The sequence below is a fragment of the Aspergillus mulundensis genome (assembly GCF_003369625.1).
Source record: "Aspergillus mulundensis strain DSM 5745 chromosome Unknown scaffold_0, whole genome shotgun sequence".
NCBI lineage: Eukaryota > Fungi > Ascomycota > Eurotiomycetes > Eurotiales > Aspergillaceae > Aspergillus > Aspergillus mulundensis.
Window position 1 is genome coordinate 1,108,668 of NW_020797888.1, and position 25,725 is coordinate 1,134,392.

At 45.7% G+C, this 25,725-nt stretch overlaps 8 protein-coding genes across 8 annotated transcripts; 3 read left to right on the forward strand and 5 right to left on the reverse strand.

Moving 5' to 3' along the window:
• Positions 1–5,594: 5,594 nt before the first annotated feature.
• On the forward strand, positions 5,595–6,348 carry DSM5745_00311 (uncharacterized protein; the record flags this gene model as incomplete). Its single annotated transcript, XM_026742327.1, has 4 exons — positions 5,595–5,656; positions 5,781–5,944; positions 6,020–6,165; positions 6,223–6,348. 4 exons carry the CDS (start codon positions 5,595–5,597, stop codon positions 6,346–6,348), a joined length of 498 nt encoding a protein of 165 aa, XP_026608172.1.
• Positions 6,349–7,721: 1,373 nt separating this feature from the next.
• On the forward strand, positions 7,722–8,047 carry DSM5745_00312 (uncharacterized protein; the record flags this gene model as incomplete). The annotated part of the gene is made up of 2 exons (XM_026742328.1): positions 7,722–7,769; positions 7,817–8,047. 2 exons carry the CDS (start codon positions 7,722–7,724, stop codon positions 8,045–8,047), a joined length of 279 nt encoding a protein of 92 aa, XP_026608173.1.
• A 911-nt stretch (positions 8,048–8,958) lies between these two features.
• DSM5745_00313 (uncharacterized protein) lies at positions 8,959–9,315 on the forward strand (the record flags this gene model as incomplete). Its single annotated transcript, XM_026742329.1, has 1 exon — positions 8,959–9,315. The coding sequence occupies one exon, from the start codon at positions 8,959–8,961 to the stop codon at positions 9,313–9,315; it is 357 nt and encodes a 118-aa protein (XP_026608174.1).
• A 5,805-nt stretch (positions 9,316–15,120) lies between these two features.
• Positions 15,121–16,184, reverse strand: DSM5745_00314 (bZIP transcription factor; the record flags this gene model as incomplete). Its single annotated transcript, XM_026742330.1, has 2 exons — positions 15,121–15,998; positions 16,058–16,184. 2 exons carry the CDS (start codon positions 16,182–16,184, stop codon positions 15,121–15,123), a joined length of 1,005 nt encoding a protein of 334 aa, XP_026608175.1.
• Positions 16,185–16,639: 455 nt separating this feature from the next.
• Positions 16,640–18,363, reverse strand: DSM5745_00315 (uncharacterized protein; the record flags this gene model as incomplete). Its single annotated transcript, XM_026742331.1, has 2 exons — positions 16,640–17,764; positions 17,827–18,363. The coding sequence occupies 2 exons, from the start codon at positions 18,361–18,363 to the stop codon at positions 16,640–16,642; spliced, it is 1,662 nt and encodes a 553-aa protein (XP_026608176.1).
• A 495-nt stretch (positions 18,364–18,858) lies between these two features.
• DSM5745_00316 (uncharacterized protein) lies at positions 18,859–20,589 on the reverse strand (the record flags this gene model as incomplete). Its single annotated transcript, XM_026742332.1, has 2 exons — positions 18,859–19,986; positions 20,059–20,589. The coding sequence occupies 2 exons, from the start codon at positions 20,587–20,589 to the stop codon at positions 18,859–18,861; spliced, it is 1,659 nt and encodes a 552-aa protein (XP_026608177.1).
• Positions 20,590–21,207: 618 nt separating this feature from the next.
• DSM5745_00317 (F-box protein) lies at positions 21,208–22,884 on the reverse strand (the record flags this gene model as incomplete). The annotated part of the gene is made up of 2 exons (XM_026742333.1): positions 21,208–22,293; positions 22,348–22,884. The coding sequence occupies 2 exons, from the start codon at positions 22,882–22,884 to the stop codon at positions 21,208–21,210; spliced, it is 1,623 nt and encodes a 540-aa protein (XP_026608178.1).
• A 539-nt stretch (positions 22,885–23,423) lies between these two features.
• DSM5745_00318 (uncharacterized protein) lies at positions 23,424–24,866 on the reverse strand (the record flags this gene model as incomplete). The annotated part of the gene is made up of 4 exons (XM_026742334.1): positions 23,424–23,955; positions 24,013–24,434; positions 24,487–24,608; positions 24,653–24,866. The coding sequence occupies 4 exons, from the start codon at positions 24,864–24,866 to the stop codon at positions 23,424–23,426; spliced, it is 1,290 nt and encodes a 429-aa protein (XP_026608179.1).
• Between the last annotated feature and the right edge of the window lie 859 nt (positions 24,867–25,725).

Consider the following 25,725-nt stretch of genomic DNA (forward strand, 5'->3'; position numbering starts at 1 on the left):
TGCCTATTAAAATCATGGGTCAAAAGTCTGTGCACACTCTTTTTTATCTAGGTTTAAAATATTAATAACTCCACTAATTTAAAAGGTACTATAAAATCCTTTATATATAAAATATATAAAATATTTAATTTTGCTATAAAGTAAAAATAATTAAAAAATATAATTTTTATAATAAGTTATTTAATAAAAAGTAAAAAAAAATATCTTTTTTAAAATAAATTCTTCTAGGAATTTTTATATTAATATATATTTTTTTATATTTTATTTAAAAACTAAAGCCTTTTATTAATATTGAGAATTGCTATTCTCACGGTAACTTTATTAATCTTATAGTAATTAGCGCCCTCCAGCCGCGCGCGATGCTATTACTAGCTATATTTATACTAGTTTTATAGCTAGCTACTTTATAATTATAAACTAAACTTAATTAATATTAGTAGCCTTATTACCAAGCTTAATATTATAAAAATATTTTTAAAACTTTATAAAGTTATAATTTATATAAAACAAGAACTTAATATTATAAAGTCTAATTTTAATAAAATTTTATTTTTTAATTAGGTATTAAATACTAGTTTAATATATATATTTAATAATTTAAAAAATAAAGCCCCTAGCAAGCCCTTTATTAATAAATATAACTTTAAAATTAAAAATTAATATAATAGTATTTTAAAGCTTAAAAATAGCTTTAAAAAGGTTTTTAACTTTATAAAAAAAGTAAAGGCTTATTTTAAGTTTTTTATAAAAATTAATAACTTTATAATTTTTAAATAAAGCACTAGCAAGTACCCTAAATATTATAAAAAAGTTAATTTTATTAATTTTAAATACCACCGCGGAGTAGTGCCTATATTAAAAAAATTTTTTTAAGCCTATTTTTTTAAAGCCTTAAAACGCTAGATTTTACTAAATTAATTACTTATTTAAAGTTATTATTAAGTATTAAACCCTAATTATAATACTTAAAGTTATTTATAGCTTTTATAATTATAAATAAATTAAAAACTTTTTTATTCTTAACTAGCGCAAAAAGTATATTAAAAATTATAAAAAAAAGATTTTTAGCTTAATATTTAATAAAGCTAGCTACTATTTTTAATATATTATAAATTATTTAAAGTATATAAAAAAGCCTTGCCCTTTAAAAATTAAAAATTTTTATAACTTTTATAATAAGTTTTAATATTAGTTTTTAAATAATAAAATATTAATTAAAGTACTTATTAATTAGCTATCTTAATAAAAGGGCAGCTTTATAAAATATAAAATAAACTTTAAAAAAAAGTTAAAGTATACCTTTTTAACTTATTTAATTTTAATTAAATAACTTAAGTAAAACCCCTTTATTATTATTATTAACTATATTTATAAAATAAACTAGTACCTTTTATTTTTTTTATATAATTACTAAAGTTACCGCATGTAATAAAACCTTTATTATTATATATAATTTTATAGAAAATAAAATTAAGCTATTATATACTTAAATACTATAATAACTTTATAATTTTTATATATAAAAAGGCTTTAAAATACCCGGGGTTACTATTATTAATAAAAATAAGGCTTTTATTAAGGTGCTTAGTATTATTCTTCCTATAATTAATTAAATTTTTTATATTTAATATATTAACTAAAAAATCCTTAGCTAAGCAAAGCGGGCTATATTAATTATACTTTAAAATAGTTTTAATTTAAATAATAAAAAATAAAGTTAAAGGGTTAATAAGTAGTAAATTATAATATTATAATTATAATTTTAAGCTATATAATTTTTAATAAAAACTTTTTTTAAAAGCTAATAAAGGGCCTTTAAAAAAGTATATAAGTAATTTATATATAAAAATTTTTTATAGTATATTAAAAAAAATAGCTTTAAAAAAATACTAAAAAGTTTTTTTTTAGCTTATTATACTAATATTTATTTATATTTTAATTAAATATTAACCTTTTGGGTAAAGTTAGCTTATAATTAATTAAAAAAAAATTAAAGTTATTTTAAAGCAAGCTAATTTATATAATAACTTTTATTAATAGTATTATTAAGACTTAATATATAAAAGCTTAATATTAACATGTTAATAATATTTTAAGGCCTCCGCCTTAATATAAGCATTTTTTTTAAAAAATATTATTATAAAGGTTTTTACCTATATTATATAAAAGGTAATTAAAATAATAAATTATTATTTACTAAAGTATTTTAATAAATTAATTAAATATTATATAAGTAATTATAAGTAAAGCCTTGGACTTCCCTATATTTATTAAATTTAAAAAGTATTTTATAATAACTAAAGCCTTAGCCTTAAAAAGTTTTATAACTAGTGGCTTTTAATTTTAAGATCTTAACTTTTTATATATTTTTAACACTTTTATATTTATTTTTTACTAAAAAAATAATAAAAAAAGGCCTTAGGGGGCTTTAAATTAATTAAAAAAGTTTATTAAGCAAGATTTATTTAAGTTTAAATATATAAATTAACTAGTTAAAAAAGGGGGTAAAAAAATATTAAGGTTTTTTATTAAAATAAGTATTTATAGTTAAGCGCAGCGCAGTAAAAAAAGTAAAAATTTATATTTTAAATAATATATTTTTATTAATTAGTATACACGGCTATTTAAAAGTTAGAACTTGCCTGTATTTAGTTAAGTTTAAAATATTAATTTTTATATAAAAAATTAAAATTTAAAAATATTAATAATTAATGCGTGCTAAGTTTTCTGCCGGGCAGAATTAAAAGGCGGAACCTAAATAAGCTTAGTAATAGCCTTTTTACTTACTAGTACTAAAGCGGCTAGCTCCCGCGCTGGCGCGGCCAAAGGGCGCTAATTACCGTGAGAATAGGAAAGTTACCGTGAGAATAGCAATTCTCTTAATATTATAGATATACTTTTTTAAGTATAGGTAAGGCTTTTTAAAAATTATAATTTTTTTAATAATATATGCTATATGTTTCTTATTTTTTTAGCACTTTTTTATATAGGCGCCCATAATATATATTTAAAATTTAGTACTTTCCTGCCTTAAAATACCAGTAACTTTTTAAAACTTAAAAATATTTAAATTTTAATAGTAATATATAAAAGATTTATTATTCTAATTTAATTATATATTTTTTAGAGTATAAATTATAATATAGCTTTATTTAGTTATACTAATTCAAAAATGTCCAGATTTTGCTGTTTTTAGTGGGAAAATAGGAAGTGTGTACAGACTTTTGACCCGTGTTGTATCAGTTAGCTAGCGTATATATCTCCCCAAGGGGAGATAAGCAAGACAATCAAGTTTCATGACATTCTTAGTTTCACGCTTAGCGCGTAGTGGACGACCTAAGCTTTCCAAACATCTGCTGCTTAACATCACCTACCAAATACAGGACGTTCGTTAGGAACCAAGAGCTTCCTCACGATCTCGCTGCACCCGGTAACACTAACCAAATTCCTGATTCTGGGTCCAGTCCAATCCTGTGAGTTTCAAAACTGCCGCCAGTTTCGCCGAGCAGCACGATTTGGGCTTAGACATACCGTTCCCACCAGCAGCTTTCGTCGTGCCTTCTGCGTGATAGACTTCCGCTGCTAAAATAGGACATTGAAACAAACAACCTAACTTTTAAAGAGCATATAGGGAAGTTATTAATCCAGCCTGGCAATTGAGGACCGAGTTGCGGCCATGTGGTCTGTTATCAATCATTTGGGCAACATTACCGCCTACACAAGGTTATCCGGATTCCATTAAACCAAACAGCTGTATAGAAGAGGCACATTATGTCTCCTCCCGTCGTGCTAGCACCCATTATGCCTCTTCCTGCTGTGTCTGATCCTACCGAGGAGCCCACCCATGAAGTCAACCACATGTGCGTCTCGACAAGCGCCTTTCTTCATGTATGGCTAAATGGCTACTGCTTGTCAGTATCGGGCCACAAACATCAGGTGACTCTAGGCAGTGTCCTCTGCTTGCAGCATGTGCTGGCTTTGGTATTATACGCACAGTGAGGCCTTCACATGAAGGCCGTCTCGTCTTTTCAAGCCTCTCGGCACATCACGCAGCACCCTCGATCATGCGGACAGCTGGAAACAGCTCCAAGAGCCTGGCCATCCGGAGTTTACCCGGCTTCTACTTAAGAAGACAAGTAGTGATGTCTGGGCTATCCTTGACTATTTTATACAAGAAAATTCAGAGACTGCGCTGGCTCATGAAACACCTTCTTTGCTGAACAATGACAAAGGCAGCAGGTACATTGGGATTCTCATCAGCACTTTATGGATTAATGGCCAAACCTATGAGGCAGTATATGTTGGCGAAGAAAGCAACATTAGATATGGTTCAAGAAACCAATCTCTTTTGCAACTTTTACATCAAGGGAGAAACTGGTTGCATGGATACAAAGTGATTATAATTCTACGTCCTATGCAGTAATGGGAAGCAATCTGCCGTCTGATATCTGATACAAGTTTTTTAGACTGCAGATTGGTTCTATTCTCACTTGCATAGCCCTTGTCATTAGGTGATAGTCAAAATATAACGAAGCTCAAGCCTACTGGTGCCAACAATGTAACAGTTCCTTACTCTATAAATCAATCCTAATTATATGGCTTATTAAAAGTCTGCAGCCCACAAATAGCGCTGGGCTTTTACGAAGGTAAAACGCTCCACCCATTTCTGAGAACCCTGTAGCCAGCCTTGCTTAAATAAGTCTGCTGTCTGCCCGAAGGCCAGCAAAGGTGGCTGGCACAGGGTCACATGGTACACCTACAACCCGTGCTCACTGGAAGGGCTTCAATCCAGCCTCCTAGAGACTCTTAATCTAGGCTGTTGACCATGGAAATATGGAGCTATTCGATTAAATCTTAAATTAGGTGCGGATTCAATAACCAGAAATACGGAGTATGCTGAGAGAGAGCCGGCTGAGGAACTGGTGTTTTACCTCTTATACCTTTTCTCATGATTGTGTTCCTGCCAGGTCTATCCACGCTTACCTATGCTATATCTTGGTATCCAGCCCTTGTTTCTGTTTCTCATCTTATTAAAACTGTCATCCTTGTCTTCTACTCACAAATCGATTCCTCCGGTTCTCATGGCTCTTTTTGTCATGCAACGGACCCTCATGTTCAACCAGTGTTGATTTGGCCTCGACTGACCTGCAGACGGAGGAATTCCCCGCCACGTTTCTTGAGCGAGGCAGCCAATTCAGAGCTGATGTCTATCTCCGTTAAACATGCGATAAGGAAGAGAGGCCTCTGTGGAAATACTGTCTACGTGCAACCATCAAAATTCATCGGCAAATTTAAACCTCTTCCACCACCACGCTGCAGAGAACAGCCCCGATTCGGCGTGAAATAGAACCCACTGAGTTTACTTCGTATTAGTGTTGACTCTCATGACTGTCTGTGTCAAGAAAAAGCCGTTTTCAACTGCTATGCAAACACATTTAATCTAATGAAGCAGCTAAGATTAACCGTCCATCAACAGTTGCTCAGACACAGCATGCGTGACGCTTGACGGTTTGCGTCAGTTGATCAAGGTATATGTAAATATACATTTTCCGTGTTCCAGGTGTGACAAGTCCTTGTCCTCGCAATTGATTCCCATGCAGATTGGCCAAACACGAATGCGTAGCTCGAGTGTGGCAGAAGTTGACACTAAGATCAGGTCAGGCGATGATAGCCCTAACCGGCCCACCACGACCACAACCACAACGGAGACCAACAGGTCAACTGAGACTGGGACGAAACTAGCGTGCAAGAAAAGCACTACTTCACAATCCCCCATTAAGTCCAATCCAAGAACAAGCCAACTGGATTGCGCTCGAAAATACCAAAACCAAGGATATGATCTCCTTGGGCTCCACAAACCCAGAACACAAGGACTACTTCGAGATTATCACGAATACACCGCTCCCATCTCCATTCCCTCCTGCTTCTTTGTACCGTGATACGGGTGGATAAGCCTACTGGAGGGAAACCACATACTGTGAGGTATCCTACCTTAACGACACGAGGTTTGATGACCTAGTCCAGCTAATTAGAGATAGAGAGATTGCGCTGGCCACAGGACGTGCAGACACCGACGAGAAGAAAAGAAAAGACAAAGTCTCCGGTCTTAATTCTGTTTGGTTTTGCGGACGTGTCTTCTACATTTTGGGCATCAAGGTCGAGCCAGTGAGTTTCCGATGTCTTTTCCCTTGTGTTTCGTGGCTAATTCGTCGTGTCCCTTAGGTCAAGACAATGATGACGGGCGATGCATATGACTTGCAGCTTTTGGTCGGCTACTACCACTCTTTCTACCCGCGAACCAACGATGAAGGGGTCGAGCTACCCCTGGAGGATGGCAAGTTTCAATAGGGCCAGGAATTTATATTCCAAACCTATTCCGCGATGATTTAGTTGCTAAAGGCTTTTAAAAATGTGGAGAAAGCCCACCGGAAAGAATTCTCTCTCTCCAGCAAGGCCAAAAAGGATCTGCAGAAAGCCAACCTCCGCTACCGCACCGAACACCCCTGCCCAGCCGCCCGGGTGCTTTTAAGTTCCCTATTGGGGTATTCAACTGCCAAATGGTATATCTAACACTAGCCCAGGGGCCACTTTCAGTGGGTCTATCTGGAATTGTCTATGATTAGCAAGAGGAACTGTTAGATTTTCAAGGCCCTGACCCAGCTCCTGGGAAAGGATCCCATCACGCACGGTCAAGTGGCTGGGCTTTTTGTATGGCGATGGCTGTTCTAACAAGTCCCCGAATGTTGGGATGCACCCCGGACAATGAAACACTGTGCCTAGCTTTACTGATGCAAAGAGAGCGGATCACCTCTGAGCATGTTTACCCAGCTCCAGCAATGGAATGTTATTTCCTTATACTCTGCACAACATTCGAGCTAGCCTACGACCTATGGACTACTATGCAGAGCCTCTCTAGTCAATAACAAAGGGATGAAACCCACCTTGTCGCTGCAGGCAATCTGCGCCCAGGACCCCCCGGGGCCGACGATGTCATTTGCTGGAAGCTGACAAGGCGACGATTCACGCCTGGATTCGGGCAGCCGGGTGACAAGGACCATGTCTTTACGGCTATCACTGATGGCCAACTCCAGCACAAGTTGGGCGACAACTGGATCCTTAACAGAGAAAGTTTAATAATCCAAGAGACACCCAGCCTGTGACAAGGTATACCAAGATTTCCAGGGAGCAGTTCTAGGCTTTTAAGTTGCCTCCTCACCAAAACGCTCCCCTAATCACGCCCATGAATACTAAACCTTTTTCATCTTCTGCAACGTGATCAACCTTCAATATCTCACTGGCTTGGCACAAGTCAAAGAGCAAGGTCGCTAATTAGTTGCACGAGGCCCAAGAGGGTCTGTTAACCCAAAAATACCTACCGACGGGATTTAAGAATAACACGAAGAAAGAGACCCGCAAGGTCTGTTAAAAGAATAAGGGATGGAGAGCAAGAGTCTACCCGATGCAGGCAAGATTTGACTGCACTTCAAGTTGAGCATGCCACTTCGCAAGAGACCAATGACGAAGAGAACAGAACACCACTATGTATTGCAAACAACGTCATGCAAAGGCCAGAGAGCTTATTATATATCCAACTACTGCCAATAGAATTTATCTTGACGCCGAATCTATTAGTTACCGATACTCAGAATAGGTATTTACATCATACTGCCCAGCCAAACAATGGAAATTATTATCTATATATTACTCAAGACAAGCCAATTATGTACTGCAACCCCTATGGCAATCCCAGACACCAAAAGAACAACTCGGTACTGCCCTTAAGGACGATAACGGAAAGCGAGTTGAAGTTCCGAAGTCCGTTCCCGAGATTCCACAAGGACGAGCGGTCGTGAATGGGAACAATCTGTTCAATTGGTTCGACTCGGAATCAGACTCCGACGACGCTTACGTCCGTCCTGAGGCTACGGGACAGGACACTGACGATTGGGCAACCGCAACCGATGACGAGATGCGCAGTATTTTGCTGGATATCGAAACCGAAGCATCAGCACAGCTCCCTACCACTGCGGTAGAGGACGAGAGCTGATATCACAACAATCCTGAAGAAAGCAAACCCCTCCGTGCGCCATGGCCAGGTGGGAAAGTCACGGTTTTTAGAAAGTAACTATAACCATGTTTTCAAGGAGAATTGCCACGAAAAGAGGCAGCCAGAAGTGCAGGAATCGTTTATGTTCTTCGCTAAAGGCCTGTATTTGGTGGGAAAAGAGGGAGAAGTATGATGGCATCCTGTCATCAGATTGTAGGAGAGAACCAGCTGGTTATTGCTGTTTGCTTTGTTGAGGCCCGTGGTATTTAGTGGAAAATATCTTCACTTCCATTCAAGTAATACTTCTACGAACTCAACTTCTTGCGCTACGTGGACCCCTCACACTGTCATCCACTCCTCATTTACCCAAAGCTTTTTCCTAACCAGGTCTGTCTGTGCCTGTTCTAATCCAACACTTTTTTACCACAGAAATGTATACAAAGCTAAATGTCCAACCGAGGTGCTAGAAAGAGACCAACACACTGGAAATAGCCGCAGTTGTCCCTTCCAAAAACTGTAGAAAGAACCTCGCCACTTTCGTGCAAACCGTCGCGAAACCTTTGCATCCCCTTCCGTTGCGCTGGCAAGCAATCCCCATCTGGGGCAATAGCCAGCGGCGCAATCTGCAAGAGCATTCGGAAATCTGCGCTGGCGTTGAAGTCCACCCTCGCAAAACAAACCTGGGCTTTTCACCCAATGCATGTGCGAGAAGGTTGTTAGGAGCGGTACCATGACGAAGCCCACAGAGCTGTGCAAGAACCCCTTGACTCGTTGGCCCAAAGGTACATCCGCCGAAGAAGTTGCTGCTCTAGGTTTCGATGAGCTTATCACTACTAACGACGAAATCATCCCTAACGTTATAAGAGCACCTACTATTGTGGACACGGCTATTATGATGGAGAAGTCCAGGGATGTGGCAGGGTCTTGACGCACAAGCTGAGGCCGCTAAAGTCATCAAATTCCTTAAGAAACGCCATGGCAAAGGCGGTACAAAGCATTCTCGCGCACTGTCCCTCGACACTGATTCTAATATTCTTAAACGCCCTATCTCAAAACGTTCCTGCGAACAGTTTGTCGAGTATCTAAAGACTATTGCCGACAGAAATGCTCAAGAGCTGCAGGCGGAAGATCCTGACTTTGAGTACAACAATATTCCGCTCCCTGACTTCACCGATAACGCGGCAAACAACGTTCCTATCTATAAGAACTACATGAGTGAGCTGGGTTTTGCTTTGGAGGAGATTGATCGTAAGGACTGGAAGAAGTGAATTGAACGACCAACTGGAAGGCCCTTAAGCATTGAGGACAATGCATTTTTTCGACTCAAGTGTACTCCTTGAGTGGTACACATGTACCCAGGTAGACCCGTGCTCTTCTCCGGGCCAGTCACGGAATGCACGTCTTGCATCCCATGGCTAGGGCTGCACCCGACTGATACGATGCTGTCCATGCAGGATGACGCTGCCCGGGCAATGCTACGCAAAGGCACAGCGCAGCTTAACTGTGGAAAGCCCATTGAGTGGAGGATGTGTTGTCAGAAGAGAACTGCACCGTCTTGTGGACGACTTCCAAAAACAGGAATACAAGGAGGCCATCAATATTCAAGTTAGGTATAGGACTTTAGTGGTTTCTACACTATTAGGTCGGGTAGCCCATTCAGGTGCTGCGCTTTCTTTGATTCTCTTCCATGTTATCGCGGCACCTCAATTATCTTCTGATGTTTTTCTCTATGATTACAACCAGGCGGATGGTTCTTTCCCAGCCGGCATTTTGTCACGCAGGTCACAGACCCTACGTACATACCTTAGTTTGCGAGGGTTACCCCCCCGCCGGCTATCCTTTAACCTTGGAACCCTTACTCGGGGATACGTGGTCTAATTGTGCGCTGGCTGAACGACGCCAGTGGAGAACTTATTTGATATCACAAGCACTTCTTATAAAGTGTAGAACACTATAACTTTACGGGCTGCCATCATTAGCCAGGGTTGATGACGAGGTCATTTTCGAAGACGTGAGAGACATATTGGTCTCCGTCAAAGGTTGTGGGATACATAACAGCCTATAAAACTGCAGTAGGTAGCTTCCAGTCCCGGGTAATGGTACGGTCAGGGCATGAACTTGCTACGCAAGCCATTAAGAACGCCATGGCCTTAGGTATCGAGGGAGAGGAAACATAGTCTCATTCCAAACGATATCGTTATCCATCGAGACCTTCGACTTGACAATTCGACTTGACACATACCAGATACCAGGATGTGGGTAACTTTGCAATTGAGTACCTTGGACTGGTTAGGCCTGAGGTCTGAGACTCGCAGTCTCCTGAACCTTCCGGTAATGCTGGAGCCTGACCCAACACCGTCTGGGTAGGACAGATCTTGAACTTCGAGGACCAACCCGTCTCTTTCGGCTCGGGATTCAATAGAACGGCTCCAAGGAACTTCGAGATCGGATCATGCGGTACGCCCGTCATTTAAAGACAAATTCCAAGAAACCGTGAACGAGGCCCTGGATCTTTGGAATGACAACGCTACTCAATGGGAGAAAGGCTAGGCCAGCAAGTGACAAGAAAGACCAACAAATGCCGCTTGTGAATAGTAGGGATTCTGCAAGGTTCAAGACCAAGACTGGGTTACTGGCACTACCTAGAATCCTTTCGCCATTATAAGGTATCTCTTCGCCTCACTACGAATTGGAACTTCGCCCCTGAAGACTCTGAAGACTTGCAAACATGCATCCAGGGCATTACACTGCTTTGAAATGGCCCCGTATAGTGACTGATTTTCTCGAGTGGCGGTTCATGTGGCTCGACATGGGAAGGGGACAGAGTAAGATATCCATTTTCTTCGGTGGAATATGATCGTCTTGACCGATTTGATCGAGCACTTAGCTCATGCCGTGAACCGTGTATCAATGCCATCCTGGATGTCCGCCAGAGTAAGAAGTGAAAACCAGGTGCAGGTGCCCGCTATGGTAGTTCCATTAGAACTACCCCGTAGTCAGCGCTAAACTGTCTTTACATAGCGCAGTAACTGTACGAGATATCTTCGAGAATGATGCTAGAGTGTGCTTCAATAGAACACGCCGGAGAAAGCATATCATTGAGTACCGCTTAGTCTGTACTGATGGAGCATGAGTAATTTGTCCAACAACCCAAGATTTTACCAAGTCTTCCCACTTATAAGAGGATCCGTGTGGACTGGCAAAACGGTGCTGCTCGTCGTACCTTTGTGGATGTTTTCATGCCTTGATACGAGCATGTCACGCGATTTACTTATCCATTAACCAATAGGATTGTTAAGACTACAAAGCGCTTAGACCCAACAGTGAAGATTATAGGGCTTGATCCTTAAACGCTTCCAAAGCCGCCCCTGGAGCCTGTCCCTCTGGAACGCCACGTAACACGTAGATAGTGACTGCATAACGGGCCTACCAATCTAGCTCTGGGCATCACCCCAGCTATGTGAACAGATCTGCGGCTTACAGATACCATGCACTTGGGAGCTTTCAATGGCGCGCTACTCTTCAGAAAGTTATGTGTTCATCATACACCGCATCAAACACCAAGTGCGCAGAGTTGTGCGGGGAGCTGTTCGGCAGACAAGATATCGCATTGATCAGACTGTAACCCTGGGGTTGCGGAAAGGGTGCCTTGGTGGATCATCTACGCAACTCATGGAGTCGCACGCAGATGCCTGGCCTGAACCCATTTAAAATGCTGGCCGAGCCTCCATCGTCCTCAGAGTAAGACTGCATGGGCTACCAGGTCTACTCGCAAACGGTAATAACATCCTTAGTCTTTCCATCGAACAACTGCAAAATAATGGTGTTTTCTGCGTTGAATACACAAGCGGTATTCCATATGTACTCAAGTGAGAACAGATGATTATGACCATGAACTCGAGATAGCCATTAAGCCAGAACTCTCAGAATGGTGTATTCACCTACCTCATGATTGAACACGAACCCGTAGTCCTGGTCGTGACTGCCTTGGTCTGTCAGGCAGCTTGCATGGATGCTAAGCCACTGGGTCAAGTCTGGCGAGCTTTCTAGTTTTATTCGTGGTTTCCTGGTTGTCCGAGTCCCAATCTACCACCCCCATTGCGCCTAATGCGGTCGGTTCAGAGCCATAGAGTGCTCTGTGGTCTGGAACCGGAAGGCTGGGTCTTCCTCCAGAAGTCGAATACTTCTTCAGGCTTAACCGGTATGGCTTTTCGGTGAGAACGGTGAGATAGTTTGCATTGGCAAGATCTAGAACCTCGAGTCATCCGACCCAGAAACATTTTGTTTTGAAAACGCCGAACCGGACACTTTATATCCCACATACGTGGTACTGTCTATGAGAATCGCAGCCGGCGCCCTCCGTTCTTCTCTTCTTCTCTTGCAGATGGTTTCAATATTCGATTCGCCACAATCACGTATCAACGCAAAAGAAAAAGGCTAAGCGCCTCCCATTACCCACCACGGCTCAGAGCACAGGTAATCGCACTTGGTCAACCATGGCCTTCCTCATATCTCTTTCCTTTACCTTCGGAAAGGAATGGGTTCAATGTTATGAAACATATTCAACGACAAGAATGCACTGCTTTCCCGTGTACATGATGACGACGCGAACAGAACCATGAAGCCCGAACACCAGAACCAACAAGTTATCTCTAGAATTGAAAAGAGTGGTCCTGGTACTAAGCAGGCAACTGGAGAAGGAAACATACGCGACGTCAACGGCACCTAATTTATAAAGCTGGAGTTGCGCACCTAGTCAACCTTGGAAGTATATTCACAGACGTACTGGGTGAGCCTAGTCTGCTACTGCTGTAATGCGTGTTCGTTTGCCCTATTCCAGGGCTGGGCTCCAACGTAAACTTCCTTAAGAAGAACCAGGTGGTCTTCGTTCCCGCTTTTAGGTACACCCAACTACTTCCTAAGCCCTTTCATGAACGGCTTTAAGGCCCGCCTCTGTCCGCTTACAGGACCTTCCTTGATATTGAAGCTGCGATTCTAGCTTCAGCTAAAAGCGGAGATTTGGGCTTTAAAAACAGGGCATTCGTCCAAGCATCAGATCTGCGCGAACACACCACACGCCACTACATACTGGAGATTCCAGCGGCAGCCACGAACCCTTCGTTGCTCATACGGCTCCTTTGCCAGAGATCTTTCAAGTATCCGCACTTCAAGTTTACCAAGTGTCGTCGTCCTTGATTATTGCCACTGGCCACCGGCTGCCAGACATGTCTACACGCATTGTTCCTCCGGGAAGAGGCCCGGCAACTTGGCTATTGCGCAGAAGTAAGCAAGACAAATTCACACAGGCAGCTGGAGGAAATTTCCCATATCTTTCCTTAGAAGACAACACCGGCACTTACTAATTCAAATAAACTCCAGGCCGTAATCTTGTTAACCCAAAGCAAAAGGCTTCTCGCTTGCTAATACTGCAAGCTTATGATACAGCCATTATAAAGACCTATTAAGAACGGGCGTTTCGGGAATGGGACCTCCCTGCAACCAAGGAAACGAGAATCAAGAATTGCCGAAGGATTGGCATGACTTCTGATCTGGCAGACCTAGCCACCAGCTCCAATCCCCAGGCAGGAAGCTCGGCAGCAAAGCCAGCAACCAAACCCCAGGCAGCGAAGCCAGCGACCGAACTAAAGACAAATGCTAAGACCCGCCAATTGGATTGCCGCTTAGCAGCAATAACCTATTTTTGTCACAGTAAAAAAGCTTAGTATTCACCTGGTTAAAATAACTAGAGATATCTTTGAGATTAGCAAGGTCTGGTCTCTTAGACCTGCAACTCTGATGAGCTAACAAGTTGGAGATTAACATGAGCGAAGTTAAACGGAGGCGCGCAAAGAGGGCTCGGGCTATACTCTCCCCTGCGAGTCGTGCAAAGCGGCTGACTTCAACTTCAAGAAACGTCAGTTTGATGCTGACCATTCCAAGCTAGCATGCCAACCAGTTCTCTCCAGCCTGCCCTAACAAGAATCGAATGCGCGACCACAATTCATGCGATATCTGGTTTCTCTTCGAGGTTCAAGCCTATCAGGACCGCATTATCGAAGCCGGAATGATCGCGGTGGCTCTTGCAGCTGAGGTTAGCATGCCAATAGTGCTGTTATTCCACTCTAGTCCAAGGGGTAAAGGACTAGAAACCTGTCCACCTTAGTATTCCAGCATACTTCCGCATCCTGCAAGCCCTCAGCAGATCTGCAGATTGACCGGCAGCCGACGACAGTGCGCAGTAGCACACGTTATCTCCCATCGCTCAACCTACGCAGTTCCGCAAGCTCACCTAGGGTCTTGTTTGTACTCCCCGCCGGCATAATGGAGTGGGCCTACTATTGTTGGAAAGGTTCTCTGTATCTTGTATCGGGAGGTACAGGCCGGGGGCACCCGACAGCGCGCCACCAGGACTACACCTCTACATTTCCAAGGTGTTGCCTGTTCTATGGTGAGCATGGTGTGACAGGTGAGGCTGAGGAAGCCTTCAGCGATGCAAGACAGGGTTGAGTCCTCTGCGTTGGGGCATTTACGACATTCTGGCTGACGTGATTCAAGCAAAAGCTTGTCTACAGCTGTTGGGGAGCAGGTCACATATACAGGGATCTCGACTTTGCTGGGGCGTGGTCTCTGTCACACTGGGCCTCGGTACGCCATGGCAATTCCAGTCTACATTCCGATCTGAGAAGTCATGAGATAGACACCGTTGGGATGAGACAGTTATTAGTGTTTCCACCAGCTGCGCAGAAAGCACAATACATCAAGGTGTTTGCGGAGACAACTTTAATCATCCTTACTAGATCGTTATTCTCTGATCTTTGTTAGTTCAAATAACAGGCAGCAGAGATCGTGCGTCTTAGGACAACTGTTTCCTTGAATGCGTTCTGGCAGAATTTTGGATTTATCCTCGCACTACTAACGATTGCAACAACTCATCATGATTTTCAGGTGCTTCTCATAGACATCCAAACAGACTTCTCAATCTCAGTGGAATTTGCCCTCGTTGTACATATTCTAGGTAATATGTGATCCGTAGCGTTGACTCTCAACTGCCCACCAGCCAAACATGCAACCCCTCAAGACCCCCAACCCAACGCCCTCAACCCCCTCTTCCCCCTCCAATAATTCGTAGACGCCATCAACCCCCCACACCCCCTAACAATCCACCCCCACTTCCTCACAAACCCCTCACTAACCTCCCAGCAGCTTGGATCAGCGGGATCCCCCCAAACAATCAGCCCATGCGGCCCCTGCGCATTTCCATCCCAGAACCCCATGATGTCCGTACACAGCTCCTCGTCGTCCCACTCGTTCCCGGCGCGGATCAAGTTATCGCGCATAATCGGGCACGGGAAGAGGTTTATCCAGGTGTGGTAGATACTCGCTAGTTGGAGGGGTGTGGGTTGGAGTGCGGATGGTAGGGAAGCGAGTTGAGTAGAGAAAGTCGCGGGGCGGGGGCTGGATGTCTGGATGGAGAAGGGGGAGATCGAGTCGTCTCTCATCCATTCCCAGGTTATACCCAGGGTATCCATGTTCGCGACGAAGGCGCGGTGGACGTTCACGCGCGTTAGGGAAAGCAGGTGGTCGGAGCAGGGGTTGTTCAGCGTGTAGCTGCGGTGGAACCGCGCGACTTGGGCGAGCAGGATCGCCTTTTTCCTAACGTCGGGGATGGTAGCCCACTGGGCGGCGTAATATAGGTAGCCTCCGGCTGTCCCTGATTTATCATGCGGGGGCTTTCTACTGCCGGCGTTCGTACTTGTACTTCGAGTCAGGCCTTCGGCTGGACGATGGCTAGGCTCCACGAGAACGCCTAGTGCAGCTTCGAGACTTTCAAGGCGTGCTAGTAGCGGATTCGCGGTAGCGTTGGGCCTAGGTTTCTGCTGCAAAGGTCCCGCCTGTGCATGCGCCTGCCCTGATTGTGTGGTATGGGTTTGGCCAGTCCGCTTTCTAGAGCCTGATAATTTACCTCGTTAATGACATTTCCTTAGGTATGTGGCTAGGTCGAGCACTCACGGTGAGCCCTCTGATTCGCCCGATTCTGAAGCCTTCGCCGCTCCTTCGCGTCCGTTACGCCATACCATTCGTGCGCTGACGGTCTGTCAGATGCAGTTGCTGACTGCGGAAGTTGCCGGGGGGTCATGGTGGCCAGTGGTAGGTGTGAAGTGCAGATGGAGTGAGTTAAATGCTGACAGGAGGCGGATTTTGCTCGGATGAAACGACCCATGGATCGCCCCATCGTCGAGGCCTAACCAAGACAAGCATAGCCTCGACGTCATTGCGCTAAATGCTGACCGCTAGTGATTTAGTGGTTAATCCAGCCCTAATGACGACCCACTAGTCTATAGTATAAAGGGTCATCTCGTGCTTCATCCGTGGATAGTATCTGGTTCATTGGTTGGTGGCAATCGTCGAATAGGGCCAACCATTTCCTGTTGAAGAAGGCGTCTGTACATGTAGACTCCCTTCAGTTAGAGGCGTTAGGTGGAGGAGTGGATCGTCTACGATGGACATCGGCCGCCGCCTCCCTGGCGTAGGCAAACCGTTGCGGTCGTTCTATAGCTAGGGTATACTGCAACGAGCAAGCATGTCCGTTCGTTATTGCCCTTCGCGGAACGAATAAGATTGAGGAAACTCATATGCCCACAAAGGTATCACAGGCCAGCCAACGATCTCGGTTTCCAGCTTACACTGGAGGATTTCTTCAAGACTGTCGTCGCCACATGTTCGATACCCTAGGGCATTTCTCATTCGGCCCAGAAGCATCCTGGTATTCTCAAAGCTGAATGGTGGAAAGCCGCCAACGCGTTCTTCTTCACGGATGTGCTCTTCCAATTCCTCCTCCCTCACTTCCATAAAGACGCTCGGGGTGTGCTGGATTTGGGGAAATACTCTTCGCCATTCATCAACGAGCTGCTGGAAGATCTCGCCCCGCCTCAACTCGATAGGGTCGTCGAGTTCGAGGCTGTAGATCTTGAGAGTCTTCAAGTTGCAGAACGGTGACATCTTGCGCAAGATGTCGGGCGAGATGGTGAACTCGGCGGCAGTTAGCTTGAGGATCTTGAGCAGTGGACACTGTGTTGCAAGCTGTTGGATGCCGTCAACGTGAAATGACCAGTCGAGCACGAGGCATTCCAGGCCAGGGAGGCGCGGAAAATGCCGGAAAAGTTCGGATAAGAGGATTGAGGGACGGACACTAAGCTCGCCCAGGTTCAGATGCTGCAAGGCCTTACAACCTGGCAGGACGTCAATGATATCTTTGGCATCGTCAAATGTAAAGAGGGTAACATGAAGCGAACGTAATCGATCTTTTAGCCCCGCGTTATGAGCAACAGCGCTCAGTAAAGGGTTGATACCGGCCAGAAAGAGGCTTTCAAGCTTGCTCAGCTTTGGCAATCGGACCGTCCAATTCATTTCGCCTACAGTTTTATCCCTTGGCCCCAACTGCAATACCTTCAGGTTTGGCCATGGGCTCTCCTTGCCTACAACGGCACCAAAGACATCGGATAAGCCAGGCATGACGAGAGCAAGAGATTCCAAGTTCTTCTGGTTCACTAGGACCTGGATCACTTGGGTGAGATGATCAATTGTCATATGTTCTGGTTCACCTGAATCCTCGAGATGGAAAACGGTGAGGTCGCACTTATTGATTACAGCACACATATCAGCAACATCGAAGATGGTGCCTGATTTGTAGATAGTCAAAGCCCTAATGCCGCAGAACTGTTATACCTGCCGTTAACTCTGGTTTCGCATGGGGCCGGAGTTGTGGGCGTGGGACTCACACGATTGACAGGGTCGGCAAAGCTAACGGACGCCAATGTACGACAGTACGAATCATCAATAGCGAGGAATTCAACGCTTTCGGTGAGCATTAGTTCGAAATAGATTGTAGCTTTGTGCTTAGCTTTGATTCCAAAGGGGATCATGAGGCTTTTGAAGCCTCGGCAATTGGCAAGGAGGCGCTTCGCGTAGTCGGGACGGACCAAGAACCGTAGGTATTCAAGTGATTCAATCCTTGACGGCGCTTGAAAAGTTTGCTTTCTAACTGGACACTCGGGGGCAATGAGAAGATGCTTCACGAAGTTCAGATTCCTAGCGAATCTCTCTGGCGATGAGACATGGAGGCAATTCAGCGACGTGATGTCAGGAGTCCTGAACTGCATGTCGTACATAGTCCCCTCATACAATTTCGGCAGTGCGAGGGTGTTCCATGTCGTGTTTAAGCAAGCACATTGCAGAAGTTCGCGAGGACCAAGACGGCTAAGGACGTTGCAGATAATCTCCGGGAGTAACAGGGGGTTTCGTGTCGGCTCCAACATGGTTGTCGTCGCTCGGCTGAGGTTGGCAGGCGGCTTGTCGCTCCTAGTGAAGTCCCGGTCCGTGTCTTTAAGTGTAGAGAGTTAAATGACCAGGGTAGTCCAGCTAAGGTAATGGACGTCGTTGGCCGGTCTGGACCAGTGTGGACTTGACTGTAAGTGGAGAAAAAAAAACACAACCGATGGAGCGGCAGCATGTTTCTCCGAGTCATCCCGGTACCGGTACGGTACCGGTACTGTTACCGGCCTAGGCAAGATCAAGGACGAAAAGCCGATTGCAGGGTGGTGCCCATTGCTGGCATATGTTGCCTTGTGTCGAACTTCTAGTGTTAGGTACCAGGTTAACTTTGTGGGAGGGTAGCAACATCATCTTGCGTTTCAGGTGCATAGATACGTCAATCCAACACATCGCGGTTGTATCACGAGAACCACCTCTCAAAAAATTGACACCGTATGCGCCGGGCAACAGGTAACTGAGCAGAAGCCCATTCGATCAACCTAGAGGTGATAGGTAGAGTGCGATTCTGCCTGGTCTAACTCCCCCAAGCGCACAACCGGCCACCCAATGACTTCAGTCTCGAGTTCGCGCTGGTACACATACTCGACATCGCTGTCGATCCAGTCCCTGTGGCCGAGCACCGTGGACAAACGCGCTGTCAAACAGTCGGAATCATTGGGGTGTTCCCAGCTTGCCTCGGAGCTGTACTGCAGATGGTCTCGGATATCCTGCTCCGTAACGGGGTAGCCTGTATCCGTTGGTGTTGGGCAGGCGCGGAGCTTAGGAAAAATTCGCCTCCATTCCGCTGCTAATTGCTGTAGCCCGTCCCCTTGGATCCATTGGCGGGGGTTGTGGAATAATATCTCCGACACCTTCATTACCTTTAGCTGCGGGAGTGGAGGAATGGTTCTCAGTGTCACGATATCTGCGTTCAGTTCAAGGGGATACAGATTCAAGATGGTGATTTGTGGGCACTGTATTGCGACGTGTCGGAGGACCTGGATGTCCAGGTTAATTTCCCAGTACATTGAAAGACACTCCAGAGAGGGCAGAGACGGTAGACGCTCGTAAAACCGCGCATAGAGTTCAGGCGGGTCACCTCCAACGCTACTTATCTCCCCGAGGCTGAGTTTCTGGAGGCGATGACACCCAGGTAGGATATCAAGGAGTGGCGCTGCGTCATCGATGTCATAAACCTCGAGATGCAGCATCCGTAATCGATTTTTGATTTCAGGTTCACGGCCGACGATGCCCAAAAGAGGGTCAACGGATCGCAGACTAAGCATCTCCAACTCGGTGAATTTGGGCAATCGTATGGGTCCCCAATGCCTGTCGCCGAAATTTCCCACAGACAATGCTTTTAGGTGTGGCCATGGGTTTCGAACTAACAGCTGTTGGGCAATGGTTGAATATACCTCTGGGATGATCAAAGCCAAGGCTCTAAGATCTCTCTGTCGTTTCAGGCAGTCAATAAGCTGTCTGACATTGGAGTCGCTCATGGGTGTCGGGTCGCGCAAGTCCTCAATATGGAAGAAGCGGAGATTGCACCTGTTGAGAAGCGAGCAGAGACTTGTCACATTCTTGCTGGCGCCTGACCAGTAGATGGTCAGGGCTCTTATATTTTCAAGCTGATTGTCTGCTGGTTAGATGAACATCCCATCCTTGGTGCAAGAACAGAACAATCATAGAACAGGACTTACACGGTTGGCGGTCATGTGCTCGCTGTCTAGAAACCGACAGAACTCGTCGTCAATAGCCAAGAACTCGACAGATGGTGTGAGAAAGACGTCCATGAAGTCCCGCTTCCTCCATCCGTAAATTCCAAACGGGACCATGAGGCTTTTGACTCGGGGATTGTGTGATCGGAAGAGACTCTTAGCATATTCCGGATCACGCATTGGACGAAACTCCTCCAAAGCAACAAGCTTCTTCGGCAGACCGACCTCTCTTTTGTCGACAGTGTTCTCGGGAGCTATGAGCAGATGCTTGACATTTCCCATATGGCGGGCGAAGCGCTCCCGAGAGGCAACATAGAGACAGTTCAGGGAGATAATGTCGGGTGTTCGGAACTGCATGTCCCATGTTGAACCCTCGTACATGCGCTTTAAGGCTATAGTGCTCCATGTCCGGTTGACCTGAGCGCAGCTTGCGAGGTCTCGCATACGAACATTTTCAAGAACATTGCTAACAATCTCCGGGAGCAGGAGAGGATGGTGCGGTTGGTCCAGCATTGTCGTGGATCCAGAGAAATGCTCGAATTCTTAGTGGGATGGTAAAGAGAAAGACGCAGTACGGTCAATGCTTGGCTCAATTTGGCAAGCAGCTTCCAAGACGTGAACACAGTCTGTATATCTCCGCGCGTAGAAGTAGATCGAAATATCCAAAGGTAGAGGTAAAGTAGGTCTAGCCTAGCTTCAGGATACTGTAGACTGTAGGGAGGTACCGTAAGTGGAGAGAAAAACCACAAGCGACAAAACACACAGGGTGGAGCAACGTTCTTCCGAGTTGGGTGGACTATACGGTAAAGGGCTGGCACGACCGGTATAAAGTATTGACCTGAGGCAAGAACCTTGGAATCTATATCGACAGTGATTCTCCAGTGTTCTCGGTAAGTCTCCTCGGATCTAGTGGGTGGTGAGCTCTATCTAGCGTAGCTATCTACGGAGTAGCATAGTCCGCCCATAGACTACGTCCATTCCATATCAATTCTTATTCTTAGCCACTGCATTGATTAAGAGCGAGGTAAGAGCCCGAAAGTAGTAGATTATGCGATCATCCTATACCTAACCATGGGACAGGTAAATACATCTGACAAACCCCCGAAAGTCACCTCCTAGTACCTACCTCCGTCATTGACGAGCATTAGGATGATACGAGGACAAAGGCACGATTGGCCAACCCATGATCTCCGTCTCCAGATCATCCTGCAACTTCTTGAGTTCCACGGCTTTATCATTGGGCGACTTCCACGGATACCTCGATAACGTGACAAACTGCCTGGTCCAATTGAACAAGGGAGATCGAGTCTGCTTTGATATTTTGCGGGGATACGGTTCGCCTGGGAATCGTTGCAGATTAGGGAAGATCCGGCGCCACTCGGCGACGAGGTCTTCCATCATGCTGCTTTCCGTCATTTGGTAAGTCTGCTTAAGCAGGTCATAATCCCCCAAGGAGACTTTGAGGAGTGTTATCCTCTTGATATTGGGGAAGGAGGGCATTTGTTCCAGCGAGTTAAGTGAGACAGTCAGGTGAGTTGTCGGCATCTCAAGAACGGTTAGTCGTGGGCATTTCACCAGTATAGTGTCATGCATGGTGGCTACGCGCCGGGGCCGCCCAATGTGCATGTAATCATCTTCCGGCGCAAAGACGAGGTATTCCAGTGAGTCCAGAAGCGGGAGGGATGCAAAGGATGTACTTTCCAGTGGGAACTGAGTCCCAAAGCTGAGCCACCGCAACCGGTGGCAACCTGATAAAACATGAAGTAGATCGCGTACGTCACAATGATCAATCTTTTCGAAGCGTAGCATTTTTAATCGGTCTCTGCAGGCGGCGTTCAAATGAGTGTACATTGGCAGGTCGACCATTTCAAGTTGGCTATATGCATCCAGTGGGCTGGCGGACATCCAGTCTGAGTCTTCGGTTATCCAAGAGGGTATGCGCAATACCTTCAGCTCTGGCCATGGTTTTCCTTCTCGCATCAAAGGTATCAGTCGGTGAGACACCCCGCGGGTCAACAACACGAGAACTTCGAGGTCCTTTTGTCGTGCGAGACAAGTAAGGAGCTGGTCAGTCCTCTCGGTGGCCCAAGGCCGACGGTTTCGTGCATCTTCGTAGAGAAAGAAGCGCAGGTCGCACTGATCAATCATTGAGCAAATACTATCAACGTCTATTTCAGGACCTGAACTGTAGATAGTGAGTGCCCTGGTACCTTTAAGCTAACTTGGTGATTAGATTTCCATTCTTTTAGTAATCTTTGACTTGAGACTTACGCGGCTGCTGTCAAAGCCTCTCCTGGGATCCAGATATGAACAGAAGGAGTCATCAATGGCCAAGAACTCGATTTTGGGGGTCACCAAGACGCTGGTATACAACTGACTGTCAGCAGGCGAAGCGGGCTCGTACGGCATCGAGAGGCTTCGAACACGGGAGACGCTCTGCGCCAATCGCAGTTCGCGTAAGACGTGGAAGCTTTCTCTAGCTATCCATTTTCGATCCTCTTCCCTAAGGTACTTCTCCTTTGGAGATACGAGGAGATGCTCTACCAAGCTCATGTTTTGGGTAAAACGAGCCGGAAAAGCCTCGGACATGGCATTCAGCGAGCTGATGTCGGGTGTCCGCAGCTCTTGGTGTTGAAGAGAGCCTCTATACATCTTCCTTGAGGCTACTGTATTCCATGCAGGGTTCGCCTGCACACAATTCCCAAGATCGCGAACGTTCAGGTACTCAAATACCATCTCGAGGATTTCCGTTGGCAAGCGGGGTCCATGATCGTCGTCGGGCGTGAGAAAGGTCTTTGGATCAGACATTGCAGCTTTGCAGAGCGGGTATGTAAATAGATTGCCGCGCTCACTCTGTTGCCTGGACAGAGTATACCCAGGTTCCTGATGGGTTTCAGAGACAGAGGGTGGGGATGGATCCAAGCTTGGACGCACCGAGTGGAGGAAAGCTTGAAGAGTCGAAGACACTCGAGAAAGCGGGGGCCTTGGAATACTTAACATTATTCCAGTGTTGGACTCTCAATTACGCAGTGATCGACTGAACGCGTGAGAGCAAAAGTACCAAAGGCAAAAGTACTTCAAGCATGACCACCATGCATGCAACATAGCAAACACTGACATGCTGGCCTGGGCCCCTCAATGTCACTTGGCAGCGCAGAACAGAGCATAATGAGACCTTGTCAGAGTTGACTGGCATTGAATCGATTGAAGAATGTTGCCTTATCGCTTATGTTTGTGTTTGTGTGTCTTGCCATTCTTATACATATATTAGCCGACTAGCACTTGGTTACCTTGGGATGAAGCGGCCAGTATGGAACCTTGCGGCCAACCCCCTCGAATTGAACAGGCTAAACCAGCGACGTTTCTTCTGGGTCGGGAATGATACCCGACAGTCGAGGACTCGGTATATGGACAGTTCGCATCTCGATAAACCCATCTGCATCCGGCTCCAGGGTTCTCGGCACCTCCACTGACGACCTCGAATGCATAGTCGCAGTGCCCGGGTGACTCGCAAACGACGTGAGCGGAAATTGGTCTCTGCCCATATACGAGTTCCTCATTATCCTCGCTCGCACTGGCTGCGCATCAATGCCACTGTTGTCAGGCGATGCGAAATGGATATGGTTGGAATGGCTTTGTCCGTGACTCGAGGAATGGGATGAAAGAGCCTTTCGGATGGAGCTCCCCCATCTCGCGAAGAGAGGACTGTTCAAGCTGTTCTGAACAACCTTTGGCACTGAGGGAAGACAGCCCGCAATCACCCCGCCCGCCATCTCGGGGTGCGTCCAGGCGGTAACGTACCACACATAGTATGACTTATTGTTGTTGTGATACATCAGGACAGAATATACGAGTTTGATGATCCCGGAGGCGCAAGATCTATGTGACGGCCAGTCATCGATCTGTCCAAAGCGAGATGGAAGGATAGAGACCTACATGAGACCAACTGAAAAGACAGCGGATAATGCAATCTTTGTGCGGAGCGGCATCTGCAGGCCCCAGATACGTGCTTGTGGCAGGGCCAATATGATTATGTTCGACAGGGCATTCAGCGAACTCATCGAGACGATGATCCCGAAGTTGTCAATGCATTCTCCGCCTGCGATCATATCTCCGCCTGCGATCATATCTCCGCCTGTGATATCTCGAATCCAACCTGCGGAAACAGGTCGGCAGCGAAAGATGGTGGCGACTGCGCTTATAAAGTGGTACATAAAATTGAGCAAGATGAAGCCATGACAGCACCAGAAGAACCAGTCCCGTTGTCTGTGGGCAAAAAGTTCGAGGAGTTGCATCAGAATCGAGAGCTTGATGGAGAAGGTGCCGATCCCATAGAGTAAGAGTGCAATTTGTTCGTACTAAGTAGTCTTCATCAGCTTAGGTAGCAGGATAGGCATTCCGAGGACTCACGTAAAGCAACTGGATCAGCTCCCTCAGTCGTATGTTCCACTGGTCTACTCCAGAATATTCTCCGGCCAACAATAAAACGGCGACATACCCCATACAAAGTGCCCATGCTAGGATCGTGACAACTGAGATATCAGCCTCTGCAGCAGCGGTTGTACTTGTGACTTACAATCAGAGAGTCGCCATTGTCGAACCACGAATGCTTTCGCGTAGAGTCGGATAAGGAAGCAGACAGTCGCCACGCTCCATAATGAGAAGAGAATGGCATATCCCTCGGACGTGAGATTTGGAGGATCCTCGAAGTTTGAGACCTGTCCAGGAGGAGGAGCAAGCCCTGGGCCTTCAAGGAGAGCTTGACGCTCCTCTGGTGAAAGAGCTTCCATGATTAACGATGTTCATAGGAAGGTAACTTGAGACACCCAGGGATGTGGAGCATTGGAGATTTTGCTGAAAGCTCATGCACTCCAGATTCGTGAGTCAATAGGAACGGAAATCACACGTAGGGGTTTCTTTGTTGACCTACGTAGTCAGTTGCCATGTACCAGTGGCCCGCCCCTCCCATTCAAGAAGTTTCAAATTTCGAACAAAGGGCTCAAAGCGAGGGTGCGATCGGATAGGACGGCGAATATTTTCCAGAATCTGGAGCTCTGACTTTGAAGAGGTCGATGCTTCCGTCAACCTGCATGAACCCCAGGGCATTTTCATCGAACCATCGCACGCAGGGCAAATCGAATCCAGAGTCTTGACTGATCATCCATCATGGCTGATGGTATCCTGGGTCTGGTGACAAGATACCCCATTAGTTGCTTTCTTGCCGTCACTTCGGCTTGGAAGGACCGCAGCCATGTCTTTTCCTTGACGAATATGGCGTCTTCTCTTTGTTTATAGCCGCCCCTCTTGCCACAACTGTCTCTCGTGCCTATTGTGCTAGTCGGGAGTATGAGTAGCAGTCAGACAGCCTTAATTGCGCTGCTCTTCAGAAGTCCTGCAGCGGGCCTTGCCGGGTCCTGGTGCTCGCCGTAGCCGCGTTTGTTATTTCCGATCGAACCGTTGGAATCGCACATGAATGAGCTGCAGGGCATCCGGTGGTATCCGTACTCTGAGGCTTCGCCCGAGGATGACATGGCCATCAATCTCAGGAAAGAGAGTTCGGAAAGGGCATCCGCTCTTGCACGTGGTTTCTACCCCGGACCAAGTCCCTGCGGACCACAACCCTTGTCTAGGACGATCGATGTCTCATAG